General features: G+C 42.5%; 1 protein-coding gene across 1 annotated transcript; it reads right to left on the reverse strand.

Annotated features, from left to right (window-relative positions):
• Window positions 1-3,047: 3,047 nt before the first annotated feature.
• nsrp1 (nuclear speckle splicing regulatory protein 1) lies at window positions 3,048-19,768 on the reverse strand. The gene is made up of 7 exons (XM_084319671.1): window positions 19,542-19,768; window positions 18,330-18,420; window positions 17,035-17,091; window positions 14,582-14,710; window positions 6,685-6,892; window positions 5,988-6,090; window positions 3,048-5,063 (listed from the first exon to the last, which is right to left on the reverse strand). Exons 1-7 carry the CDS (start codon window positions 19,559-19,561, stop codon window positions 4,043-4,045), a joined length of 1,629 nt encoding a protein of 542 aa, XP_084175797.1. The 5' UTR covers window positions 19,562-19,768; the 3' UTR covers window positions 3,048-4,042.
• Window positions 19,769-26,187: the final 6,419 nt, after the last annotated feature.

Consider the following 26,187-nt stretch of genomic DNA (forward strand, 5'->3'; position numbering starts at 1 on the left):
ATCAGCAAATAGCCAGAGCGTCGATCCGCATCTGTTCCGTGTTATTTAAAGGAAATTCATAGTTCCAATAACAGTGTTTCTTCAAGGGTATACGGAATTGTCCGCTATTTCTTCTTGGACAGATCGCAGTGCTTCAATTTATTTTCTAATTGAATTATTGGTTACACAAAAAGCCTTTGTTTTCTGTTTGGAAAACTTAGAATCTCAACTGGAAGCAAACTCAGTGCTTATGCCAATATAACGATCAAATAAGCCAATTCAAATATCAGTTTTATAATTATGATATATATATATATATAATCGGTCATCAAACTGATTAATGAACGAATTAATTTGTGCGCACATGGTCAAATAACCACGCGCACGTTGTTTATTGGTGGACAACACATGGCACAGCCATTGGCATTTCCTGAGCACGAGTTGATATTTTCCATATTCCCCCTTTCATAATCCTGGGCAAATGTCCTGTTCAAATGATATATTAATCATGCTGGAGGTAGAGCAGGTAGATAGGCTATAGTTATTATGCTGATGCTATTTGTAATAAAAAAAAATCCTGGGAATACCGCTGTAGGCCTATAGCCTTGCATTAGGTTGAATATAGCCACATGAGATCATAAGATAACAATGGGTCTCATTCCCGAACGAAGTTACAAGAAATATTTCGTCTTAGCCAGATTTCGGCCCATTTAAGACATATTAGGGCTGGGAGTGGGAGTCCCCAAACTTTCCTGAGATCTTATTTGATCGTGGCTGAGAGCAGATTTAAGAGTGCTGAAGAGCACACTTAAATATGCTCTCATCTCAGCCCACGATCAAATCTCATGATTGATTGACTAATTTAAAATGTTATTATAACTTGACAGACTGTGTTCTCATAGTGATTCCTTCACGTCAACGCTACAGGCCTCCTGGGAATTAATTACTTAATCATAATTAAAATAAATATGACAATATTTGTACGATAAGAAATTACGTATTTGATGTCGGAAAAATAAATAATATGGATTCATCTGATCACAGGGCAGCTGCTTAACCATATCTGAACCAGCTATTTTGGACAAATGTATAATTACTTTAATTACTCAGATATTCAAACACAATTATGCAATTATTGTGAAATGATTGAAAATAATAATAATTTAATGCCTTCTGTGGAATTTGTATTTCTTATTTGTTACACATCTGTTTTAATGATTAATTATATACATTTGACTTACACTGTACAAGCAAAACTGTACATTGGAATATTGACAAAACCATACTTGGTCATTTACTGTACATTGGAGGGGGTTGATATAGCTATAAACCTGCATTCCTTCGAATATATCATTAATCAATTAAACTTATATTGAAATACACTATATAGCCTATACACCAACACTGAAATGACAGTGGATAAATAAATAAGAACTAAAGCTAATCGGTGTAAATAGACTGCATTAATATTCCATAACAAGTCTTGTGTGCGCCTACGAATGAACAGTAGCCTATAGGCTTAATTATGGAATAATAAGCCATACTGCGTTCATTCATTACGCCCGCTGTAGGCTATATATATTATATGTCATTCATATACAGTACTGCGTGCGTGTGTGCGCGCTGCGGCAGGTGTGTAGTGTACCGCGAGCTGTATATGATGCCAATACATTAATCTAATCTAGTTTTGATGGGCGCAAGCGTGATTACGAAACCTAGCCGCATTTCTCGGAGACGCTCTCTGATTGGCACTGACTGACGCTAGGTTTCGTAATCACGCGGCTCGCAAAGCACTTCCGCCATTCCATTTCACACAGCTGCATCAGTTGCCTTATAAGGAGCTATGGAGGCGTTGTTTTGTATGCAAATGAGCTGAGCGGGAACGCGCTTTCGAGTTTAAGACAGAATGCCATTCTCCAAGCAGATATCAGATAATATAATTTGTGCGACCTTTTCAGCCACTTAAGACATATTACCAGTACGTTCAGGACTCAGAGTGTACTTGTCATAGATTATGTCTCAGTGGTTCCAAGATAAATCTTCCAGAATATATCGTTGAAAGATTTTCGGGAATGAGACCCAATTTGTCTCTGAAAACGACATCAATAAAAGATAGGCATACTCTCCTTAGTTAATGTATCAAAATAAACTTAGAAATATATTTTTATTAAGATACATATAGGGATGCAATATTTTTGTATTTTCAAAACTGAAAATATGTCAATGAAACAGGGATTTTTGAACATGAAATTGGTAGGCGGGTTGGGGGGGAATTGTACATTGGAGGGGTTTGGACATTTACAGGGGCTCATAGCAATTTAAGAAAATAACAGGCAAATTGTATAGTATATATAATTCGACAGCCTGAGCCATATGATTGTAATTATGAAAATTATTTATTATTTATCATTTTGATACTCAAATTTCAGGAGTACTTCCTGGTCTGTCCAGCACGTTACACGTGTCCTTACTGGCCTATACTGGGATGGGCTTATGGCAAAACCATTTATTTTGAATTTCCCTGCTCAGGTTCACCAGTCATAGGTTCACTACTTCACTTGCTAGCTGCTAGTCCAACCTACTTTTTAATTGACCTATCTCAAACCCGCCCTATTTTCTTAATCCTCCAACCACAACTGTTGCTTCCCTCGGACAAAGCAACACTTGTGATTGGAGGATCAAGAAAGGAGTGCAGGGTTTGAGGTAGGTCAATTATTTTGATACAGGATCTGGTTCTGCTGCCCTGTTTGGGGCTTTCTCTGGTTGGAATTCCAACTGGACCAATCAGAATATACTTAATTATACCAAAGTAGAGTATACTTCAGGTCCGTTGACCAGAATAATGCCTGAAATAGTGCTGGTTATGGTTAGTTTAAAGTAACAGTCTGGTGAGGGTTATGGTTTGGGTCAGGCTGTCAGCATGTCTCAGTATAGTGTTGAGGTAAAAGCACTCTTACCAACAGATTGCCCCTATCAAAGCGAACAAAAAAACATAACAGCAGGCAATGTTTGGTCACATTACCTTACAGTCACTGCAAAATGAAATAAAAGAAAGAGAACGCAAGAAAAACTGTGAAACAGAAAATATTTTATTATGGCAAGAAAATACAAAACCTTAACAAAAAAAACCCGAAAATCATAACACAAGACCCTTGGTTCATACACACATCACATATCCACTCTTCATGCCATAGAAGCAATGCTGCTTACTCTTTCAGCTATTCACTCATCCACATTATCTACTTGATTTATTGGTTTATTCATCAACACTCCTCAGGTCAGCACTCAGTCATTCCAAATGAATTCATCACAAATTAATCATGCATCACTCATTCAAAGACGAAACAAAGTTCTTCCCATGCAGTATATTTGTCAGTAGATGTGTCCAGGCAGTGGATGAGTCAAACAGACACATTCCTGTTTGAGTCTGGCCGCTTTCAGTGAGTCTGTGGTTTTAATAAATGAAATTTAATAAATGTGAATATGCTGTTATGTGTATTACTACCACATATCCATTAAAGGTGCACCAGGTCGTTCGTTTTAGGGAGGGGAAATTAACCTCTGAAAAGTCCAAATGCAGTATGATATATCTTTAGTAAAAAAAAATGTAAAGAGAGAAACTGGATCCTTGGAGCACTGTTTGAAACTAGAAATGATGTGTTTGGCTGTGGTGCACCTACCTCCCACCACCGTTACCATACAAAGCACCCTCTAAGTTGGTTAACTTTTTCAAAGGATTCTTTTTTGGATTTGTGTCAGCCTCAGGATTCTAAACAATATTCAAGCATTCGTGACTAATTACTGTAGAGGTGATTTTCTCTTCGCTAAACGACCTGGTGCAGCTTTAAATCAGTCACTTTCGAAATGGTCAAACTGGCTGCACTGGACACTCATCTCCCAGCAAATATTTGAATGCCCATTAGCCATCTATTGGTAAAACAACAGTCTAAAGAAGGGTCAAAATCAAAGTTTTTCCTAACATTGGCCTTTAGACCAATTGTTGTTTTAACGGTTTAGTGAGATAAGAAGAGAATTTCAAATGCAGGCTAAGAATAAAACTGCTTCAGAAATTGGTAAACACACTCCCGATAGGATCTTCAGAGTCTTCCTCCTTCTCAATGTAGGCCTTGCTGGCTGAGCGCGCGGTCTGTCTCGCCAGGTAACGATCTCTCGCCGAGCTCACCGTCTGCTCGCTGCTACGCTTGACGAACTTGTTCACTTTCTCCTCTTCTCCTTTCTCCCCCTTTCCCTCGCCCTCCTCACTTGGCTTCTCCTTCCTCTCTGCATCCGGTTCCTCTTCTGTATTCAATGCCTTCCCTGGCTCCTTCTCTGTCTCCTTCCCTGGCTCCTTCCCTGGCTCCTTCTCTTCTGTATTCAATGCCTTCCCTGGCTCCTTCTCTGTCTCCTTCCCTGGCTCCTTCCCTGGCTCCTTCTCTGTCTCCTTCCCTGGCTCCTTCGCTTGCTCCTTTCCTGGCTCCTTCTCTGGCTCCTTCTCTGGCTCCTTCTCTGGCTCCTTTCCTGGCTCCTTTCCTGGCTCCTTTCCTGGCTCCTTCCCTTTCTCCTTCCCTTTGTCCTCCTCCACTCTCCTCTTTCCTCTTTCCCTGTTCTTATCCCCCTCTCGTTCTTTAGGACTCCTCTCTCTCTTTCCGTGCCTTTCGTCCCTCTCCACGTCCCTCCTCCCTCTGCTCCTGTCATCTTCCCGGTCCCTCTGTCTATCCCTCTCTTTCCTCCTGTCTGTGTGATCTCTCCTTCCTCCGTGGCCGTCGTCCCTCTCTCGCTCTCTCTCTCGATTCCTCCCTCTATCCCTGTCTCGCTCTCTCTCGCGCTCTCTGTGGCTCTTCTTCTCTCGGTCTCTCTCCTTAGCCTTTTCCTTGTCGCCGTCGCTTCCCGTCGAAGACGACCTCTGTCTGTAGTGGCGCTTGGGGTTGGTGGCGCCAGGCCCAGGTTTGCTGAACCCAGACTTCTGCTGGTCCTGCCCCTCCTCGCTGTCGTCGCTATGGGAACCAGCGACGTGGTCACGGGGGTCGGGCGAGGGACGGGGAGACGTCCTCTCTGCAGCCTCGGACACCTTTGAGCTTTGGTTTCTGTGGAAAGTACACAGGGGAGAGATCTAGGTAACAGCTTGGAATACACATTTTTTTTTTTTTTTTATTGATTATCTTTTCCCCCCTCCTTTTTCCGATTTTTTTCCTCCCATCCCACTGTTAGTCGTTATGCCAATTCCCAACCCCCTTCCTGGTTGTTGCGCACTTTCCCCTACTGTTGGTCCGAGAGGCCGGAGACTGTCACATGCTTTCCTCCGACGCATGTGCAGCCAGCCTGGCCGCGCAGATTCTCACTGGGAGAGTGTAACGTGTGGGAGGCCGCACTACCTCTCTCCAGATCCTACCCTCGCTGAGCAGGCGCCCCGACCGAACTGTAGGGGTCGCTGTCGACAACGCCCAGGACCCACCCGCCAGCTTTCCCCACCCCCTAATACTGCCAATTGTATTAGTGTGAACGGCCAGCCAAGCTGGTGACAACGCCGGGAGCTGGATTCGAACACGCGTTGGTGACGAACGCAATCTCCGCTACGCCACCTGACCGCCTGGAATACACTTTTAACGAAGTGTGGTTATGTACATGGGTGGGTGAATGTGAGCAGGTGCTTATACAACAGAAGTTATGTATTACTTGTATCAAACAACACAGATGGAATGCATACCCAGTCTTGATGCCCCCATACCCCCTGCCCACCCCACCTTAACAGGTCAAACACAGAACATACAGTAGCCTACACACCTCAATGACCATACAACACAAGGACACATGGTTTAATAAATGCAAAAGCATGAGGGCAGACTCTCATGAGTCAAATGTGAACAGAGTGGCTAACAGTTGAGTCACTGAGTGACTTGAGTTAGTGACATTGTGCGTCTATGAGGTGCTTCACGCCAATTTTCTTTTTAATAAAAAATAGATACATTACATGACGAATGGAATGGGACATAACAGAACTGTGGACTGACTTGTCTGCAGAGCGGTCCGGTATGGCCTCCTCTCCTACGGCCTGGTTCAGCAGGTGTCTGTAGAAGCCACTCAGGTCCTTCTGTTTCTTCACATCCAGGGCAGCTGGACAGACAGACATGCACACACACACACCAAACATCAATGCGGTACCAACACTACGAGTACTTTGTTTTGTGTGCTTGCCGAAACCGAAAAGAATAGGTGATCGATATTGACCCTTTCTTTTTTTTAGCTGCTACTATATTCTGTAGAAAATTGTGTGGGAAAGCATTCGTATTCAGACAGTTATATAATTTAGTTTTAATCTAATAAAATCCCAACCTCCCGTTGTATTATCTAATGTAACTGAAAGATAAACATAATTTCAACATCATTAAATATCATTGGCCATTTCTCTTCCATTGATACAGAGTACAAGTAGTTTAGCCTGGAATCGGGCCAATAACCGATACTGGTATTGGTATCAGAATATATATACTATATATTTTGCATGGTATTGTCACCCAGTATCTTAAATGATCTATCTCAAGCTCCGCCCTTTTTCTTGATCCTCCAGTCACAACTGTTGCTTCCCTCGGACAAACTTGTTCCCTTGGACAGCAACAGTTGTGAGTGGAGGATCAAGAAAAGAGGGCAGGGTTTGAGATTGGGAATTGACCTGACTGTTGAGAGAAAAAAAAGGGTCAAAGGACAAACCTTCCATTGCCGCCTCTCTCTTCTCTTTCTCCTTCTCCTCTATCCGCTCCTGCAGTTTCAGTTTGTAGGCGGAGGTGACGTATGCCTCCTTGTCTGCAAACTGCTCTCCCTCTGCCTCCCTCTCCTTCTGGATCTTCCGGTCATCTCTCCGTTCCTGCTCCTTCTTTCTGTCCTCTACCGCTTTCAACAGTTGGTTGATGTACTTTGGCTGTAAAAGAAATAATAAATGTGAGGAAAACGAAGTAACCTGTTTTTTGGTCTGCAGCAGAAACCCTCAAATGGTGAGACCAAAACACATTTATATTCATTAGGCCATTGACCATATTCACACGGTGGCCATCTTGCTCTTATGTCACAAGAGTTCATCCAAGAGTTTGTCCCAGGGATTGCTACCTGATCAAACTGCTGTTGGGATATGATTTATGTAGTTTTGTATGTATTCCTCAACCGTCTATATGGCAGGTGGGGGAGATGACAAAGGAGTCACTGGGCCTCTGTCTCTTGCCAAGAGGTCTGGGGAACAACTGTTCTTCTGATGAGTTTATTCATTTATAATTAATTAATTAATTAAATTGCATGTGAAGAACGCGCTCTGCATGTATAGTATGAAGAATAGAACCAGAAGAAGAGACATTAAAGGGGACATGTACTGCTATTCCTAGCACTATTTGGGCAACTTTACACAATTCCTGTGAGTGTATTGAAGACATCTGTACCTTTTTTCTTCAAAAAAATTATCATTTTTCAGCTTCAAGATTTCAGGCTGTTATGGCCCCGCCCATAAGCACTTTGAGTGACAGTCAGTCCACACAGTCTGCGACTGGTAGACAGAGAGAGAGAGAGAGAGAGAGAGAGAGGGTTTTTTTTTCTTTCTATCACTCTCCCGTTCGGAGGTGTGTGTCGCGCAGACCTCCGACCGGCAGGTCCCGCCCCCCCCCAAGTGCTCCTGATTGCTCTCTATCTCTCTCTCTCTCTCTCTCCCTCCAGACTAGTGCATGCAGAGTATGAGGAAGTGGTTTCCACTCGCTGTGTACAGTCAGTCTATGTAGATTGTGGGCGGGCATTAGCTACAACCACAGAGCCAATCACATCACTGTCTGCTACCCAGAGCCTGAGTAACGTCATTCAGGCCTTCAAATCAGGATGGCCTAATTTACTGGAGAAGGAAATTATCTGAGCTGAATCAGAGCAATCCGCCAATATGGTATTTAGACACTAAAACACATTGATACTAACTCCTATTACTATAATACAATGCTAGAGACTGAAAAATGACATTTATAGTACATGTCCCCTTTAAAGGAATCTGAATCTGGTTGTAATACTTAGTTTTTATTGTTCACTGGGCTGAGTGATGTGTACTAGATGTGTATTCAATCTGGTTTTAATACTTTTGTTTTTATTTGTTACTGGGCTGAGTGATGTGTACTAGATGTGTATTCAGTTGGGATACAGACAATCACTACAAAGATTTGTTTTTTCTTAACTCCCCTGCATCTAGCAGGATGGCTACTTACTTACTAAATGGACTCTAGTGGAAACAGAACATGTGCACAACAGGCTCACCAATGTCCCAATACCTGCCTGGGACTGTGGTATTGTAACCTAGTGCTGTTTTATTGCGGTTTCTGATGCTGATTTGCACACAATACACCCATGCAGTGATTGTTATTGACACTTTGCACCCACACTGTGGTTATTGTGTTGTAAAAATTAGTGCTATTTTATTGTTGCTTATGCTGCTATTTTTATTGCTTTCTTTTTTTGTACCAATTTATTGTAAATGCTGCTGCAAGGCAGAGGAGCAAAATACAAAAAGCATGTCACGCCTCTACGCTGTAACAGTATACAATGACGTGACAATAAATAATCTGAATCTGACCTGTCATGAGAATACTATGAATTCTTCTGCATGATGACAGCCACGGGTGCAACTGCCAGCCAGACAGCGTATCCCAATAACAGGTTGGTTAGATTTATTTTAAAGGGGAACTATCTTATAAATGGCCTTTTCCAGTGTTTAGCATTGTTTTCTAGCAATGTGGGGTTGTACCAACACTGTCTATGTCACAAATTCTATTTTTGGGCGCATTCCTCCAGTTCAGATGAGACAAGGTCCTCCCCGACTGAACCAAGCCATTCTGATTTGACTCGCTCGCTGACGCCCCCCTGCGGCGAAATTAATGAATCCCTCTCTATCTCTCTCTCTCTCCCCCAAAGAAAGGTATCTGCCAGTGCAGGTGGGTGACTGTCTGTCACTCAAAGCGCATTGCGTGTATGGGCGGAGCCCAGCCAAAAACAGCTTGGTTTTTGTAAGGGGAGAAAGTGCTGCTCTACAGTACTTGATTAGAAATACAAAACAACGATTTTTTTAATTATTATTATTATAATATATTTTTTTACCTTACAGATGTGTTCCATAGACTCACAGGAATTGTGTAAAATTGCCAAAATAGTGAAAGAAATAGTAAGATAGTTCCCCTTTAACTCAAATAATACCATCTACAATATTTTGGGATTCTATGCATGGCAAATAAGAGATGGAGTTCAGTCTAGGCCATTTGCATCATGTGCCACAAAGTATAAGGGTCGCGTGTATATTTTACCCAACGGAGTTTCACTTCCGCGTTCGGTTTGCGCGATCTGATTGGCCACTGAAGTTTTTTTCAGCGCCAATCGCGTTACTCCTAACAATCGCGCCAGCAGGCTGTTACCCTAACCCTAACCTTAACCAACTAACCCTAACCTTAACCAACTAACCCTAACCTTAACCGTAACCAACTAACCGTAACCTTAACCCTAACCTTAACCAACTAACCCTAACCAACTAACCCTAACCTTAACCAACTAACCCTAACCTTAACCAACTAACCCTAACCTTAACCATAACCAACTAACCCTAACCTTAACCCTAACCTTAACCAACTAACCCTAACCTTAACCCTAACCTTAAAGGTGACATGTACTATAAATGTCATTTTTCAGTCTCTAGCATTGTATTATAGTAATAGGAGTTCGTATCAATGTGTTTTAGTGTCTAAATACCTATTGGCGGATTGCTCTGATTGAGCTCAGCCCCTTTCCTCCTCCAGTAAATCAGGCCATTTTGATTTGAACGGCTGATATACGTCATACGGCCGCTGGGTGATGCGATTGGCTCTGTGGTTGGAGCTAATGCCCGCCCCCATTCTACCTAGACTAGACAGCGAGTGGAAGAAGCCACTTCCTCAATGCTGCGAGGCGGAGTGGGGCCCGTGCGCTCTGGAGGGAGAGAGAGATGGAGAGAGAGGGGGCACTTGGGGGGGGGGGGGGGGGGGACACACACACACACACTTGCTGCGCGGCACACGCGAGTGTGTGCACTGCAGAGGTGTCGGGTTTCGCTCTCTCTCTCTCTCTCTCTCTCCCACCCCCCCCTCTCTCTCTCTCTCTCTCTCTCTCTCTCCCTCCTACTCTCCAGTGTGTGCAGAGGTGTCGGGTTTCGCTCTCTCTCTCTCTCTCTCTCTCTCCCACCCCCCCTATCTCTCTCTATCTCTCTCTATCTCTCTCAGTCCAAGCATGGCTTTGTCAGTATTCCAATGTACCCAACCCCCCCCCCCACCTCCAATGTACAGCCCCACCCAACCCCACCCCACCTACCCAACCTCCTCCAATGTACAGTTTCTATGTCAAATGTATGTCAGTATTCCAATGTACAGTGTCCCCCCCCTACCCAACCCCCCCCCCCCCCCACCTCCAATGTACAGCCCCACCCCACCTACCCAACCTCCTCCAATGCACAGTTTCTATGTTAAATGTATATACACTCTTTTTCTGGATTTTTTTAGTATCACAAACAGTACTGTATTTGAAAATCTGGTATGTCATAAATGTATAGATGTAGCAGTACTGTCTATCTGTATGTCGTGTGTGTCATATGATGAATTGAAAATGGGGGACCCTGATCTACCAGTAGCAGACTGTGTGGGCTGACTGTCACTCAAAGTGCTTATGGGCGGAGCCAGGCCATAACAGCCTGAAATCTTGAAGCTGGAAAATGATGGTTTTGAGTACTTGATTAGAAATATAAAACAATGCATTTTTTTGAAAAAAACCTTACAGATGTCTTCAATAGACTAACAGGAATTGTGTAAAGTTGCCCAAATAGTGCTAGGAATAGCAGTACATAGCCCCTTTAACCAACTTCGAAAGAGAGCCACTTCGAAAGAGTCGCCAAGCTTAACCAGTTTGTTAGGAGTAACGCTGAGAGAAACGTCAGTGGCCAATCAGATCGCGCAAACCGAACGCGGAAGTGAAACTCCGTTGGGGAAAATATACAGGCATAAGGGTCGTCAGCCCTATGCAAAGGTTAGTGACATTGACTTTGTAGTCTTGTATTGTACAAGGTGGAAAGAACACTAAATTGATATAGGCTCACAGTTAATTTTGTTCTCGACTAAATACATTCTTAGTTGAATAATAATAGTCAAGTATTTTGCCATCTAATCGATTAGTTCATTTAACAGACAAATCTGTCAGTTTTTTTTCTTTTTTCCTCCACATGTAATGCAAAACAAAAGCACCTCTAAACCTCCTCCTTACTAGAGATGGGCTTTTTCAAGATATAATAATAAAAAAAAGATATATAAAAATCGACTAATCGACTAACAAAGTCTTGGGTCGACTAATCATTTTAATCAACAATGAGGGGGCAGCCCATGTTCATTTACATCCAACTCTATGGACCATAGTACTAGGAAGGGAAAATACACAAAAAAAAGGGGGGTTTTGATTGAATTGATTGAAAACTTTATTAACAGATTGCAGAATGGGTACAATACAGTACAGCTCAATACACACAATTGTTAAGGGGATGCAGACCAGAGAAAGACTTTCGTCTTGTTTCCACCAGGGTCCCCCATTTTCAATTCATCAGGACATATATGACATACATGACATACAGATAGTCAGTACTGCTACATCTATACATTTATGACATACCAGATTTGCAAATACAGTACTGTTTGTGATACAGAAGGAGTCAAGAAAAGGGAGTATATACATTTGACGTAGAAACTGTACATTGGAGGAGGTTGGGTGGGGGGGGTTGGGTACACTGGGATATTGACAACCATACTGGGTAATTTACATTGGAGGTGGTTGGGGGGGGGGGGGGGGGGGGGGGGCACACTGTATAGACAAGCAAAACTGTACATTGAGGGGGGGGAGACTCTGTACAAACAAACAAAATTGTACATTGGACTATTGACAAAACCATACTAGGTAAATGACTGTACATTGGAGGGGGTTGGGTTAGGATATTTACAGGGGCCAGTGTTGAATTGCAGTCTCCCGTAGGTGTCTCTTGAGAGAGGTTTTGAAAGTGGGTAGTGATCCACATTCCTTTACAGCTTTGGGTAGGGCGTTCCACATTGATGTGGCATAATTGCGAAACGTGTTTAGTCCCTTATTTGAGCCGAATCTGGGTTTAACATGATTTGTGGAGCTCCCTCTGGTGTTGTGATCGTGGTATTCACTGACCTTTGGGAAGTATTTTGCCATGTACATGGGTACCTTGGTCGTGTAGTGTATCTTGTAGACCAGGCCCATTGCAAGTTGCTGTACTCTGTCATCTACTCTAAGCCATCCTAGGTTGTCAAAGTGGGCAGGGGTGAGGTGGGTTCTAGGAGTAAGGTCAAGCAGTAGTCTGACCAGTTTGTTTTGAGATGTTTGTAATTTTGTTTTTAGCGCCTTTGAGGTGCTTTGGTACCATGAGGTGCAAGCATAGTCGTAGTACCCCTGAATGAGTGCTCCTGCCAGAGTCTTCAGGGTATTCTTGTTTACCAGAGAGGAGATCCGGTACAAGAATCGAGTTCGTTGGTTGACTTTTTTTATTACATTGGATGCCATTTTGTCACAGGAGAGATTAGCCTCTAGGATGGAACCCAGGTAGGTAATTTCATCTTTCCTTGTGACAATATTGTCACCCACTGTAACTGAGAAGCCGTCGGTCTTGCTGAGTTTGTTATTTGAACCGAAGAGAATGGACTCTGTTTTGCCCATGTGTAATGATAGTTTGTTATCAGCGAGCCATATGCAGATTCTGCCTAGTTCCGAGCTGAGGGTTTTTTCAACCTGTAACTTGTTCTTGTCAGAGACCAGCAGGGCTGAGTCGTCCGCAAACAGGAACAAGTTGCAGTCACAAGCTGACGACATGTCATTTGCATAAATTAGGAACAGTAGCGGTCCTAGTATGCTTCCTTGTGGAACACCACAGCTCACTGTGAGAGGGGGGGATAGGGTACCGTTTACCTCCACCATCTGTTCCCTCCCCTCAAGGTAGGATTGCATCCAGCTCACTGATAGACTATCAAAACCAATTGCTTTTAGCTTGTCAATCAGAATGGAGTGATTGACCGTGTCAAAGGCCTTTTGTAGGTCCAGCATGACCATGCCGCAGTATTTGCCTGCGTCCACCTCTTGTTTGATGTGGTCATTCAAATAGAGAAGGCATGTGTCAGTGGAGTGGGATGTTCTGAAGCCCAGATTGGAATTCGTAGATTAGATTTTTTTCCGCTAGGTACTTTTCGACCTGTTCGTAGACTATTTTTTCCATGACTTTCGAGATGGAGGTGAGAATAGAAACAGGGCGGTAGTTGCCTGGGTCTAATTTGCTGCCCTTTTTGTGCAGAGGGGTCACCCTAGCAATTTTGAAGTCCTTGGGGACGTGTCCCTGTTTTATGGAGAGGTTTATTATGTGTGTGATGATTGGGGTGATGGGGTGATGGGTGGGGGAAAGGACACTTTAATAAAATAACTTGTTGTGATTATTGTATAGTATAGTTAGTAATAGCATAGGGACATAGAAGTACAACTGTGGGAAGAGTATAGGAAGAAAAGAAACAACATCACAGGAGAGTGAAAAAGGAGACAAGAGAAATAGAAATCGAAATGAAAATAAACTATGAAGGTACCAAAGAACCCATGTCACTTTATTCTTTTATATCTTTTTTTTCTTTTTCTTTAGTTAATTTATTTTAGGTCAACTCTTCATTTGATTTTGATATTATTTTTCTACTATCAGCTATATCTTTTAGTTCTTATCTGTCTAATTGTATTGTACTGTCTTTTATAATTTTGACCGCCAATTGTAATGTTGTACGTGGATGTTTGTTTTGTAAATCAAGAAACTGAAAATAAAAATTTAAGTAAAAAGGAAAAAAGAAGTAAAACTGTATATTGTATTGTAGTGTACATAGGACCAGTGCCTTTAAGTCGTAGCTCAACATTGTATTGCAATTATCTCAGGATTTATTAACATGTCTATTTTATCATGTCTATTTTATGTCTACTTTATCATCATCTACTTATTTTATTTACTATTGTATTCTTGCACAATCGAAGCGGGCATGGCCAACCGCATTTCACTGTATGCCCTGGTATGTATGTGATAAATAAACCTCTTGAATCTTGAATCTACTAGTAGGTGTAATAAAAGTGCCCCCTGCTGGACATAGTGTGTATTGACAATTACACATGCCTGGCAACTTTCAAGTCTCGTGGAGTATTTTCCACCTCTTTTCATCATCAATGTCAGTTTGAATGGTGTTTAGTAAGGTAAGCTGATATCAGCCGGAAAAAAGACTGTATACACCTACAAACACAACATGTGTTTAAACTTTAAAGACAGGGGCAATCTCCAGTAATGGTGAGAAGTCAAAATTAGACTGGTATGGTCCTTTAAGAAAACATCTTGGTTTGGTACAGATCCCAGCGAAAATCACACCAAGATCATTTTCATGTTCCACATGCAAAAATTATCATCCTAATATCACAAATAATATCGCAATTGCAATATCAGTCAAATTAATAATCCGCTCTATTATCAGGTGTATCTTTTGGGCCGTGGTTGAGTTACCTTTTTGTCTGCCCCTCCGAGAACCTTCTTGCTGGTCTCCAGCCTCTTGTTTTGAATGTCGTCGTACACGGCATCGTAGTCATACACAGTGCTGTCCTGTTCCAAGGCTTTCTGCATCTCTAGACGAGTCTGTTGCAGGGCCACATGAGAGAGAGAGAGAGAGAGAGCGAGAGAGAGAGAGTGGGGGGGGGGAGAGAACGAGGGAGAGAGAGACATGGACAGAGAGAGAGAAAGAATGAGAGAACGAGAGAGAAAAAGAGACAGGGACAGAAGCAAAGATATATACTGTATAATCAATATTATGACAGGATTTCATGGTGGGAGCAGACCATGGTTGAAAAGATACAAAAGGTAAATTCTCGTGTGAGCAGTAGCCTGGTTGTTCACACCAGTAGCGTGTCTGCTGCTGCTCTTTTATAATCACAGGCTGATCTTTATCATGGGTTAAAATCAAGAGCTTTGTAACCATCTCTCTGTCTCTCCACTAGCTCTTCAACAACCCCCCCCCCTCTCTCTCTTCTCGTCTTCTGCTTTCCATCCTCCTCACCACAACAATCTAACCAAAATTAACATTTACTGTTATTCTGACATTTAGCTGATCCAAAGCAACTTACAAGTTCTGTACAACAAGTCAGGAAGGGTACAACTCATTTACCATTTACAATTCAGCTAAGGGTTGAGCTAAGGCAGCTAAGGGTAAGTGATATTGTTCGTCAAACAGTGTTAAACTTGGGTGCCCCCAAGTGACACCGGCATAATGCTGCACTGGTCTGAACTGAAACTGCAATTTATTTAACTTATTCATCTTCCACTGCACTGTTTTTGTCCTGTGTCTGTTATTGTGAAAGGGAAAAAATGCACACACTGTAATGCCACAGCAATTTCCTGTGTTTACACAAATGGCTTAATAAAGGAATCTGAATCTGAATATAGTCTTGAGTGCATATAGAAGTAGTATATATATATTAGCATAGTAGGTAGTAGGGATGGGTACCTTTCACATTTGAACCGATACGGTACCGGTACCTGTGAATCGATACCGGTACCCAACGGTACCTTTTTTCGGTACTTTAGTCTCAATAAATTTAATTTACCTACCTCAGTCATGAAAAAAAAATCCAAACTTCAAATAACTACAATTTCGACAGTTTTCGGCTTGCCACTGCTCCGACTGCTTTGTTGTTGAATCAAGTCAAATCCTAGGTAAGCATATATTGTGCGTGTGAACGTTGACATGAAAATAAAAAAGGTAAAAAAAATAAAAATAAAAATAAATTCTGTATCTCACTTGAATCGATACTCGGTAGTACCGACGTGTTTCGGTTCGGTACCTCAAAAGTACCGAATTCGGTACCCATCCCTAGTAGGTAGTAATATAGGCACGGTCGATTCCTTAGTACCAGAGTGCATAATAGTAAAAGAAGGTTGGTTTATCTGTTTTTTTAACCTGGTACATGTCCAATCTGCTGCAGCCCGCGAGCCGGCCGTGACAGGTCTGAACAGTCCTCTTAACATGGGCGGCAAAAGGAAGCCATCCTGGGTTTGACCTACAGCGTCTAACCAGGCCCGCTCTACTTCAACTGGATCAGAGTGGTTCTTCTGCTGCCCCCTGGGGAGAGTGACCTTGGGCCATCATCTTATTTTTCATACCAGCGCCTGTATTCCTATGCTTTTCTAAAAAAAAAAAATCGTTATGCCAATTCCCTTGGCAGAACTACCACATGGAGGGTGTAGAACTACCACATGCCTCCTCCGATACATGTGGAGTCGCCAGACGCTTCTTTTCACCTGACAGCGAGGAGTTTCACTGGGGGAACGTACCGCCTGTGGAGGTTCACGCCATTTCCCCCACATTGCCCCGACCAACCAGTAGTTTCAGAGTCGAAGTTTACAACGACTAGGACACATACCCCACCAGCTTCCCACCCGCTAACACTGCCAATTGTGTTAGTAGGGACGACTGACCAAGCCGGAGGTACCGCTGACTGGATTAGATCCCAGAGTCTCTGCGGTGGTAGGCGAGTGCTTAGTCCACTACGCTACCCAGCCCCTCGATTCCTATGCTTTTTTGTTCTTAGTTCTATTATTATTTAAATGTTTTTAATGTTCTTAAATACTGTAGATACTATTGCTACTATGTATGGATGTATATGTGTTTATATTACATGTATATATGCATATACATACCAATTATTCGCTTGTTCTATTCTCCATCCATCTATCATCCATAGCAACACCATATCACCGACACCCTGATGGGGTGTCGGTTCCTCCCAGTTTTTCCCCTATTGCTAGGTTTTAGGGAGTTGTTCCTTATCTTCATTATTCGTTGTGATTTCGGGCTATACAAATAGATTTGATTTGACTGCTGTTCCCGGCACTTCACGGCACATCAGGTGCTTCCACTGTGTTTCCACTGTAAAGCAACTCCCATATTGTATCCCTCATCTTACCTGCTTCATCATTTTCTTCTTCACAGCTTCTTTCTGCAGACTCTCCCCGACCGCCATCTGGGGAACACAATCACAACACCAGTCAGTCAGTCTGTCTGGCCTGTAGCCTGCTACTGACACATACAGTATATTTCACTTGCAGAAAAATGCTGGCAAATACAGTATACAGTGGCTGGTAGGGCCCTCTTAATCCATTATTTGGTCAATTTGTTGATCGATATATTTGTCAAGTTCATTTTCCATGCTTTTCCCTCCATGCTGAATGAGTTATCTCCTAAAAAACAGACAGTAGCCTACATCTCCGTTCAGCTCTAAATTTAAAGAGGTCCTTCTACACAATGACATTTAGAGGTGTGGGGAAAAAGGAATAATCAACAAAGTCCTATAACGATTAGTCGACTATGGGTTGATTTAGTCAAGGACAGTAATATGGAGTTTCCTTTTAAAGTTCTATCTTTTATCCCTTATAATAATAATAATAATAATAATAATAATAATAATAATAATAATAATAATAATAATAATAATAATAATAACTTTATTTATATAGCACCTTTCATACATGGATTGCAGCTCAAAGTGCTTCACGGCAAATAGCATAAAATGAACATAGGTATAACATTTGCATACAGTTGACAGAATAAAAGCAATGCATAAAGTGCAGACATAAGAATAGGTATAAAACAAGACAATAAAAGTAGTGCAATGTAGAAAGTGCAGACATAAGAGTAGGCATAAAATAAGTACAATAAGTACAGTGTTGCTCGAAAGCATGTGAGCAGAACTGTACTTGTAAAATAAGTACAATAAGTACAGTGTTGCTCGAAAGCATGTGGACCACCCCCGGAACAGCCAGTCCCCCAAACACAAACACACCACACATCAATCCATCCCCATCCAAGATACACCCCCTGATAAAGCATGTCATGACTGAAGAAAAACACATATAATCTCCATATTTTCTTTGATACTTGCACAAAAAAAAAGGGGGGGGGGGTTAGCAGAAGGAATATTTCACTGCTATTGTACTAACTAATGTATGATGCATGTCTGATGAATAAAGACTTTGACTTGAAAGCCCTAGTGGCTGATGATGAATTTAAATTTTAAAATGAAAGACGAAAGTCTTTCTCTGGTCTGCATCCCCTTAACAATTGTATGTATTGAGCTGTACTGTACTGTACCCATTCTGCAATCTGTTAATAAACTTTTCAATCAATCAATCTGGTAAAACTTTGAGAACGACAGTAGTCTTCTGTCCTGAAGGTAAGAATTTGAATGCCATGGCTACCTACCTCATCATCAGAGTCATCTCCAAACACACAGGGTCTCAGTGGGGCTACTGACTTGGATGTGCCTTTCTTCTGGGACAAGACCAGCCCGTACCTGGAGAGAACAAAGAACAAAAACACACTCAAGACCAACTTCTTCAGTTTCTAGGCCGGAAATCTGTTCAGTTCAGTTCAGTTATCCCAGATGGGAAACTTGACTTGCAGTCAGGCGTACAAGATAAAAAACAACACAAGTACAAAAAAAGAATAACCTGAACACACAATATACAGAACACGACCAAAAAAAAGATCTAAAGTGTTCAAAAACCCAGATTCGGCTCAAACAAGGGACTAAACACGTTTCGCTATTATGCCACATCAATCAATAGATGTAGCAGTAGGCCCTACTGTCTATCTGTTTGATTGATTGATTGAAAAGTTTATTAACAGATTGCAGAATGGGTACAGTACAGTACAGCTCAATACATACAATTGTTAAGGGGATGCAGACCAGAGAAAGACTTTCGTCTTATTTACATCAGGGTATGTCATGTATGTCATATATGTTATGATGAATTGAAAATGGGGGACCCTGATGCAAACAAGACGAAAGTCTTTCTCTGGTCTGCATCCCCTTAACAATTGTATGTATTGAGCTGTACTGTACCCATTCTGCAATCTGTTAATAAACTATTCAATCAATCAATCAATCAATCAATCACGTGCTTTCGAGCAACACTGTACTTGTTGTACTGTACTTATTTTCTTCTAAATGCTATGGTATGTTGTTAAATGATAGGGGTCGTCTGTTGCAGTGGCATCATTTCAGGATAGCAGTTAGATCTGAAGTTTGGCTTTTGGTGGTTATTCTTTCTTTTGTCTTTTGCAGCTTTTTGGCGTAGGCAATCTTTTTGTAAAATGTAGCTTGGAAAGATAAGAAACATTCGGTTTGGATTATTCTGTTTCCAGTAAGGTTACAACTATTTTATTGACACGATTGGGTTAAATAATAAATGTGTGTAAAACAGCTAGCTACACTGCCCACATCCAGAATGGATGTTTACATAACCAGACCTATATACGTTAGAACTTTCTGCTCAATAGCACACTGCCTGCCATTTCTCCACCAGACAGGTCAAGACATCTAAATAGTAGCTAGCTATCCGCTAACGTTAGCTACTTTTAATAAAATATAGGCTAATCACAATAACGTTTACACATTTGCATTTGACTTACTGTTTACCGGGCGCCGCCATCTTGCTCTTCTCTTTCGAGAAGACAGACCGAGAACCGAGAACGACAGATTCAAGAATGAATTGAAATATGTCAAATTATAGCTTTGAGTGAACACAAAATTATGTTTTGCTTTTGTTTCCATCCATGAAATGAACTGCGTGCATTATTTCAACATTATTAAGAGCTATTCCGTTTATATTTGCTCATCAACGAAAGTGTAGACGTAAATTGATCAGATATGTCGACACTGTCTGTAGAAGACTGACTACTGAATAAACGTGTAGTATGTCTAGAATAAGACTGTGCAATAATAATGTACTTAAACTGCTGTGCAATCATATAAAATGCAATCTCTTAAAATGTTCCGGGTTTTGTTTAAGATACACAATGAGATCTTCTGAGAGAATTGTTTTGATTGATTGATTGAAAACGTTATTAACAGATTGCAGACCAGAGAAAGACTTTCGTCTTGTTTACATCAGGGGTAGGGGGTGGGTGGGGGACACTGTACATTGGAATATTGACAAAAATTTACATATTGACTTGGTCATTTACTGTACATTGGAGGGGGTTGGATTAGGACATTTGCAGGGGCCAGTTTCGAATTGCAGTCTCCTGTAGGTGTTCTTTGAGAGTGTTTTTGAAAGTGGGTAGTGATTCACATTCCTTTACAGCTTTGGGTAGGGCGTTCCACATTGATGTGGCCCTACCCAAAGCTGTAAAGGAATGTAAATCACTACCCACCTTCAAAAACACTCTCAAAGAACACCTACGGGAGACTGCAATTCAAAACTGGCCCCTACAAATGTCCTAACCCAGTTGTACAATAAAGACCAAGCATGGCTTTGTCAGTATTCCAATGTACAGCCCCACCCAACCCCACCCCACCTACCCAACCTCCTCCAATGTACAGTTTCTATGTCAAATGTATGTCAGTATTCCAATGTACAGTGTGTGTCCCCCCTACCCAACCCCCCCCCCCCCCCCCCCCCACCTCCAATGTACAGCCACACCCCACCTACCCAACCTCCCCCAATGCACAGTTTCTATGTCAAATGTATATACTCTTCTTCTGGATTTTTTTAGTATCACAAACAGTACTGTATTTGAACATCTGGTATGTCATAAATGTATAGATGTAGCAGTACTGTCTATCTGTATGTCATGTGTGTCATATGATGAATTGAAAATGGGGGACCCTGATGGAAACAAGACGAAAGTCTTTCTCAGGTCTGCATCCTCTTAACAATTGTATGTATTGAGCTGTACTGTACTGTACCCATTCTGCAATCTGTTAATAAACTTTTCAATCAATTCAATCAATCAATCAAGCATAATTGCTAAACGTGTTTAGTCCCTTGTTTGAGCCGAATCTGGGTTTAACATGATTTGTGGAGCTCCCTCTGGTGTTGTGATCGTGGTATTCACTGATCTTTGGGAAGTATTTTGACATGTACATGGGTACCTTGGTCGTGTAGTGTATCTTGTAGACCAGGCCCATTGCAAGTTGCTGTAGGCCTACTCTGTCGTCTACTCTAAGCCATCCTTTAAACGACCACATCAAACAAGAGGTGGACACGGGCAAATACTGCGGCATGGTCATGCTGGACCTACAAAAGGCCTTCGACACTGTCAATCACACCATTCTGATTGACAAGCTAAAAGCAATTGGTTTTGATAGTCTATCAGTGAGCTGGATGCAATCCTACCTGGAGGGGAGAGAGCAGATGGTGGAGGTAAACGGTACCCTATCCCCCCCCCCCCTCACAGTGAGCTGTGGTGTTCCACAAGGAAGCATACTAGGTCCGCTACTGTTCCTAATTTATGCAAATTACATGTCGTCAGCTTGTGACTGCAACTTGTTCCTGTTTGCGGACGACTCAGCCCTGCTGGTCTCTGACAAGAACAAGTTACAGGTTGAAAAAACCCTCAGCTCAGAACTAGGCAAAATCTGCATATGGCTCGCTGATAACAAACTATCATTACACATGGGCAAAACAGAGTCCATTCTCTTCGGTTCAAATAACAAACTCAGCAAGACCGACGGCTTCTCAGTTACAGTGGGTGACAATATTGTCACAAGGAAAGAAGATATTACCTACCTGGGTTCCATCCTAGAGGCAAATCTTTCCTGTGACAAAATGGCATCCAATGTAATAAAAAAAAGTCAACCAACGAACACGATTCTTGTACCGGATCTCCTCACTGGTAAACAAGAATACCCTGAAGACTCTGGCAGGAGCACTCATTCAAGGGTACTACGACTATGCATGCACCTCATGGTACCAAAGCACCTCAAAGGCGCTAAAAACAAAATTACAAACATCTCAAAACAAACTGGTCAGACTACTGCTTGACCTTACTCCTAGAACCCACCTCACCCCTGCCCACTTTGACAACCTAGGATGGCTTAGAGTAGACGACAGAGTACAGCAACTTGCAATGGGCCTGGTCTACAAGATACACTACACGACCAAGGTACCCATGTACATGTCAAAATACTTCCCAAAGGTCAGTGAATACCACGATCACAACACCAGAGGGAGCTCCACAAATCATGTTAAACCCAGATTCGGCTCAAACAAGGGACTAAACACGTTTCGCAATTATGCCACATCAATGTGGAACGCCCTACCCAAAGCTGTAAAGGAATGTGAATCACTGCCCACTTTCAAAAACATTCTCAAAAAACACCTACGGGAGACTGCAATTCTAAACAGGCCCCTGTAAATGTCCTAACACAACCCCCCCCCCACAATGTACAGTAAATGACCAAGTATGGTCTTGTTAATATTCCAAAAGTACAGTTTTGCTTGTTCAGTTGTACAGTGTCCCCCACCCACTCCTCCTACCCAACCTCCTCCAATGTACAGTTTCTATGTCAAATGTATATACTCTCTTTTCTGGACTCTTTTCGTATCACAAACAGTACTGTATTTGCAAATCTGGTATGTCATAAATGTATAGATGTAGCAGTACTGTCTATCTGTATGTCATGTATGTCATATATGTTATGATGAATTGAAAATGGGGGACCCTGATGTAAACAAGACGAAAGACTTTCTCTGGTCTGCATCCCTTTAACAATTGTATGTATTGAGCTGTACTGTACTGTACCCATTCTGCAATCTGTTAATAAAATTTTCAATCAATCAATCAATCCTAGGTTGTCAAAGTGGGCAGGGGTGAGGTGGGTTCTAGGAGTCAGGTCAAGCAGTAGTCTGACCAGTTTGTTTTGAGATGTTTGTAATTTTGTTTTTAGTGCCTTTGAGGTGCTTTGGTACCATGAGGTGCAAGCATAGTCGTAGTACCCTTGAATGAGTGCTCCTGCCAGAGTCTTCAGGGTATTCTTGTTTACCAGAGAGGAGATCCGGTACAAGAATCGAGTTTGTTAGTTGGCTTTTTTTTTATTACATTGGATGCCATTTTGTCACAGGAAAGATTTGCCTCTAGGATGGAACCCAGGTATGTAATTTCATCTTTCCTTGTGACAATATTGTCACCCACTGTAACTGAGAAGCCGTCGGTCTTGCTGAGTTTGTTATTTGAACCGAAGAGAATTTAAAAGATTTTAAAGATATTGAGTCTAATTGAGAATGTACTTAGGCTAAAGTGTTTTTTTTGTTTTTTATTGTTTTCTTTATTACTGTAATGTAATGTAGCCTACTGTAATGTTGTAAGTTATGTGTTCGGGCCCCAGGAAGAATAGTCTTTCACCCATGGGTGTAGACTAATGGGGATCCATAAAATAAACAAATAAACAAATAGATAGATTGTTACCTGGATCCTGGAAGATCATGGTATTTCCAAAGAAGCTATTTCCATCTTTTTCTTTTGTCATGATCATGATGACTAAATAATGATTACCAGTTTACAAAAATAACAGAGATAATAATAAAGTATACAGTATGTCTGTAACTGAGGGGTACAATTCCCTGACTGTATTACTAGATATGATACTTACTACCACTACCTTTGTACTTAATATTCGGCCACCCAGTACACGGCATAAATATATTATCATGAACACTCTCACGTAGATGAAACGGATCCAACACAAATGTACGAATTAGAAACAAGTCTTTATTGCCTACACAGCGATGGTGTGTAGACTAAACACTTAATCACTTAATTACATTTATGAATTGAAATAGTATGCACTTTTATGGCAAGGAGTATTCGTCGGTATATCAATAGATAATGTCCAATCTCTGAAGGCGCAGGTGGTAAATATACGACCTGGAATAGTTAAGGAATAACAGCAATGATACTTTAATGATTATAGGCTGGATACACTAGAGGGGGTTAATCCGGTCGCTTGTAAGCCGACAGGAGTAGGAGGGGGGGGGGGGGGTAGAATCCAGCTGCCTCGTCCGGCCAAGGGTATCCCAGGAGAACCCACTGTAGTGCCATTCAATGCGCCGGCGATCCTTGGACCACAGATGAAAGCAGGTGGACTCTTTGTGGGCCGGCTCTCTCCGGTCCACGGGGGAGAGATGTGGAGAGACCTCGTCTTGCAGAGCGTCTCCTCACCTTGTGTCCTCTCCAGGGGGGGGGGTTCCAACACACGGTAGTGTCGGGGGTCTTTATCCATAGAATAATCAAAGTATCCAAAGCATAATCCGTGCCTGGGAAGGCGGGCTGTCGTCGGTAGAATAATCCGGTATACAGGTCCACTCGCTCGTCGGCTCTGGGGCTCCTCGGGTGCAGCTTCACATAGGGTCAACCACCCTGGGTAAGCAGCCAGTTCTCTGCCCGAAACGATGGGGTACTGACTACGGTAGTATTCTCACCGCACGAAGCACTATATATTAACAGACTATTATTAGCTTAATAGACTACGTCCAACTCGACGATATAGTGCCAAATATGACTATTCAAATATTAATATACACGATGTCTCAATACCGATGGTAGGCGAACTTGGCCTTACTCCCACACGTGGCATCGCGGGGAGGCTTTACGTCTGTGACTCTATTGGAGGGTAAGAAACTGGACTGAAAGGAAAGTCCTACTTTAGTAGCGCAGTATATATACGCACTATGAACAAATAGTCCCATTAGTGGTGCGGTAGCCAAATTCCTACGCGGAACTAGGACCTGTTCGTACATGTCGAGCGGTACGTTTGAACTGGGTCTGAGGGGTATGGCAGCCTGGCACCAAGGTCTCGACCAATAGTAGAATGGAGACTATTATGGGATGTTCAGTAGGCTAGAATGGATATTCAATGCATATTGTACAAGGAATATACAAGGGATATCAGGGAATATTAGAGAATATACAAATACAATTAAATATATATATATAAATAAATATATATATTCGGTTTAATCTGGCCCTTCACAACAGCCACCCCCTGAATAGGTCCCGGACCTAATCAGTTAAACAGAGACAGATTAATCGCGTTGTCTATTTACACATAAGGGTTTGCTGTAGGGGTCAGTCAACTTCACAAAGTCATAGGGTTGTAGGGTCATGGTCATCATCGATTGTGTCTGGGAGTCGAGGCAGTTCTATGAGCCTTGCCACGGGACGGGTGTAAGTGCGACCCTGGACGAGCACTTCAGCTGCTCGGACCTTGCCGTCGGCACCGGTGATCACTTTGCTTACGCGGCCGGCCGGCCACATAGCTCTGGGCAGTGATTGATCAATAATCATGACGACTGTTCCTTCTGTCAAATTGTCTCTCTCCTTTACCCACTTCTGGCGGGTCTGTAGAGACGGTAGGTAGTGCAGTAGGAAACTGTTCCAAAACTTGTCGGCTAATACTTGGCTGTACCTCCACATTCGTCGGCCGTTCGCTTCTTCAGGCCGGTACATTGTCTGGGGTAATGTGGGATCTAGCCGCCCCATCAGGAGTGTGTTGGGGGTAACTGGGTCGATATCCGCCACATCACTGGAGACATATCCGAGGGGCTTCGAGTTAAGTACTCCCTCAATCTCCGTGAGGACTGTCATTAGGACTTCTTCCGCCACAGTCTGGGCCCCAAGTACTGCGTACAGGGCTGTCTTTATGGAGCGCACTTCTCGTTCCCAAGTGCCACCGAAGTGGGGTGCGTTTGGGGGGTTGAATTGGAAATCAACCTGTGCTGGAGCGAGGTGGGTCTTAAGTTCTGGGCCCATAGCTTGGAAGCTCTCTCTCAGCTCTCTTTCGCCGCCTTTAAAGTTTGTCCCATGATCGGACAATAGGGTAGACGGTCTTCCTTTCCGTGATATGAATCTACGGAAGGCCATAAGGAATGAGTCTGTGCTCATGGTCGGGAGAAGCTCGATGTGTATCGCTCTGGTGGTCATGCATTTGAATACAATACCCCACCGCTTCTCGGTTCCTCTTCCTTTCTTTATGTGCAGCGGGCCAAAGCAGTCCATACCCGTTGAGTGGAATGGCTTGTCACCGATTCGGAGGCGACATGGAGGAAGGTCAGCCATCCTTGGTATGCTGGGCTGCGCGCGCCACTTGCGGCAGTCTAGACATGTTCGTTGGAAGCGTCGTACCGCCTCTCTTCCTTGTAGGATCCAGTAACGACGTCTGATTTCCGCGAAGACTCTTTCTGCTCCTGCGTGATGTACATCCTCATCGTATTTCTTTATAATCAGCTCTGTGACCTTGTGTCGGCTGTTCAATACGATCGGGTATTTAATGTCA

Source organism: Notolepis coatsorum (assembly GCF_963971535.1).
Source record: "Notolepis coatsorum genome assembly, chromosome: 8".
Classification (NCBI taxonomy): Eukaryota; Metazoa; Chordata; class Actinopteri; order Aulopiformes; family Paralepididae; genus Notolepis; species Notolepis coatsorum.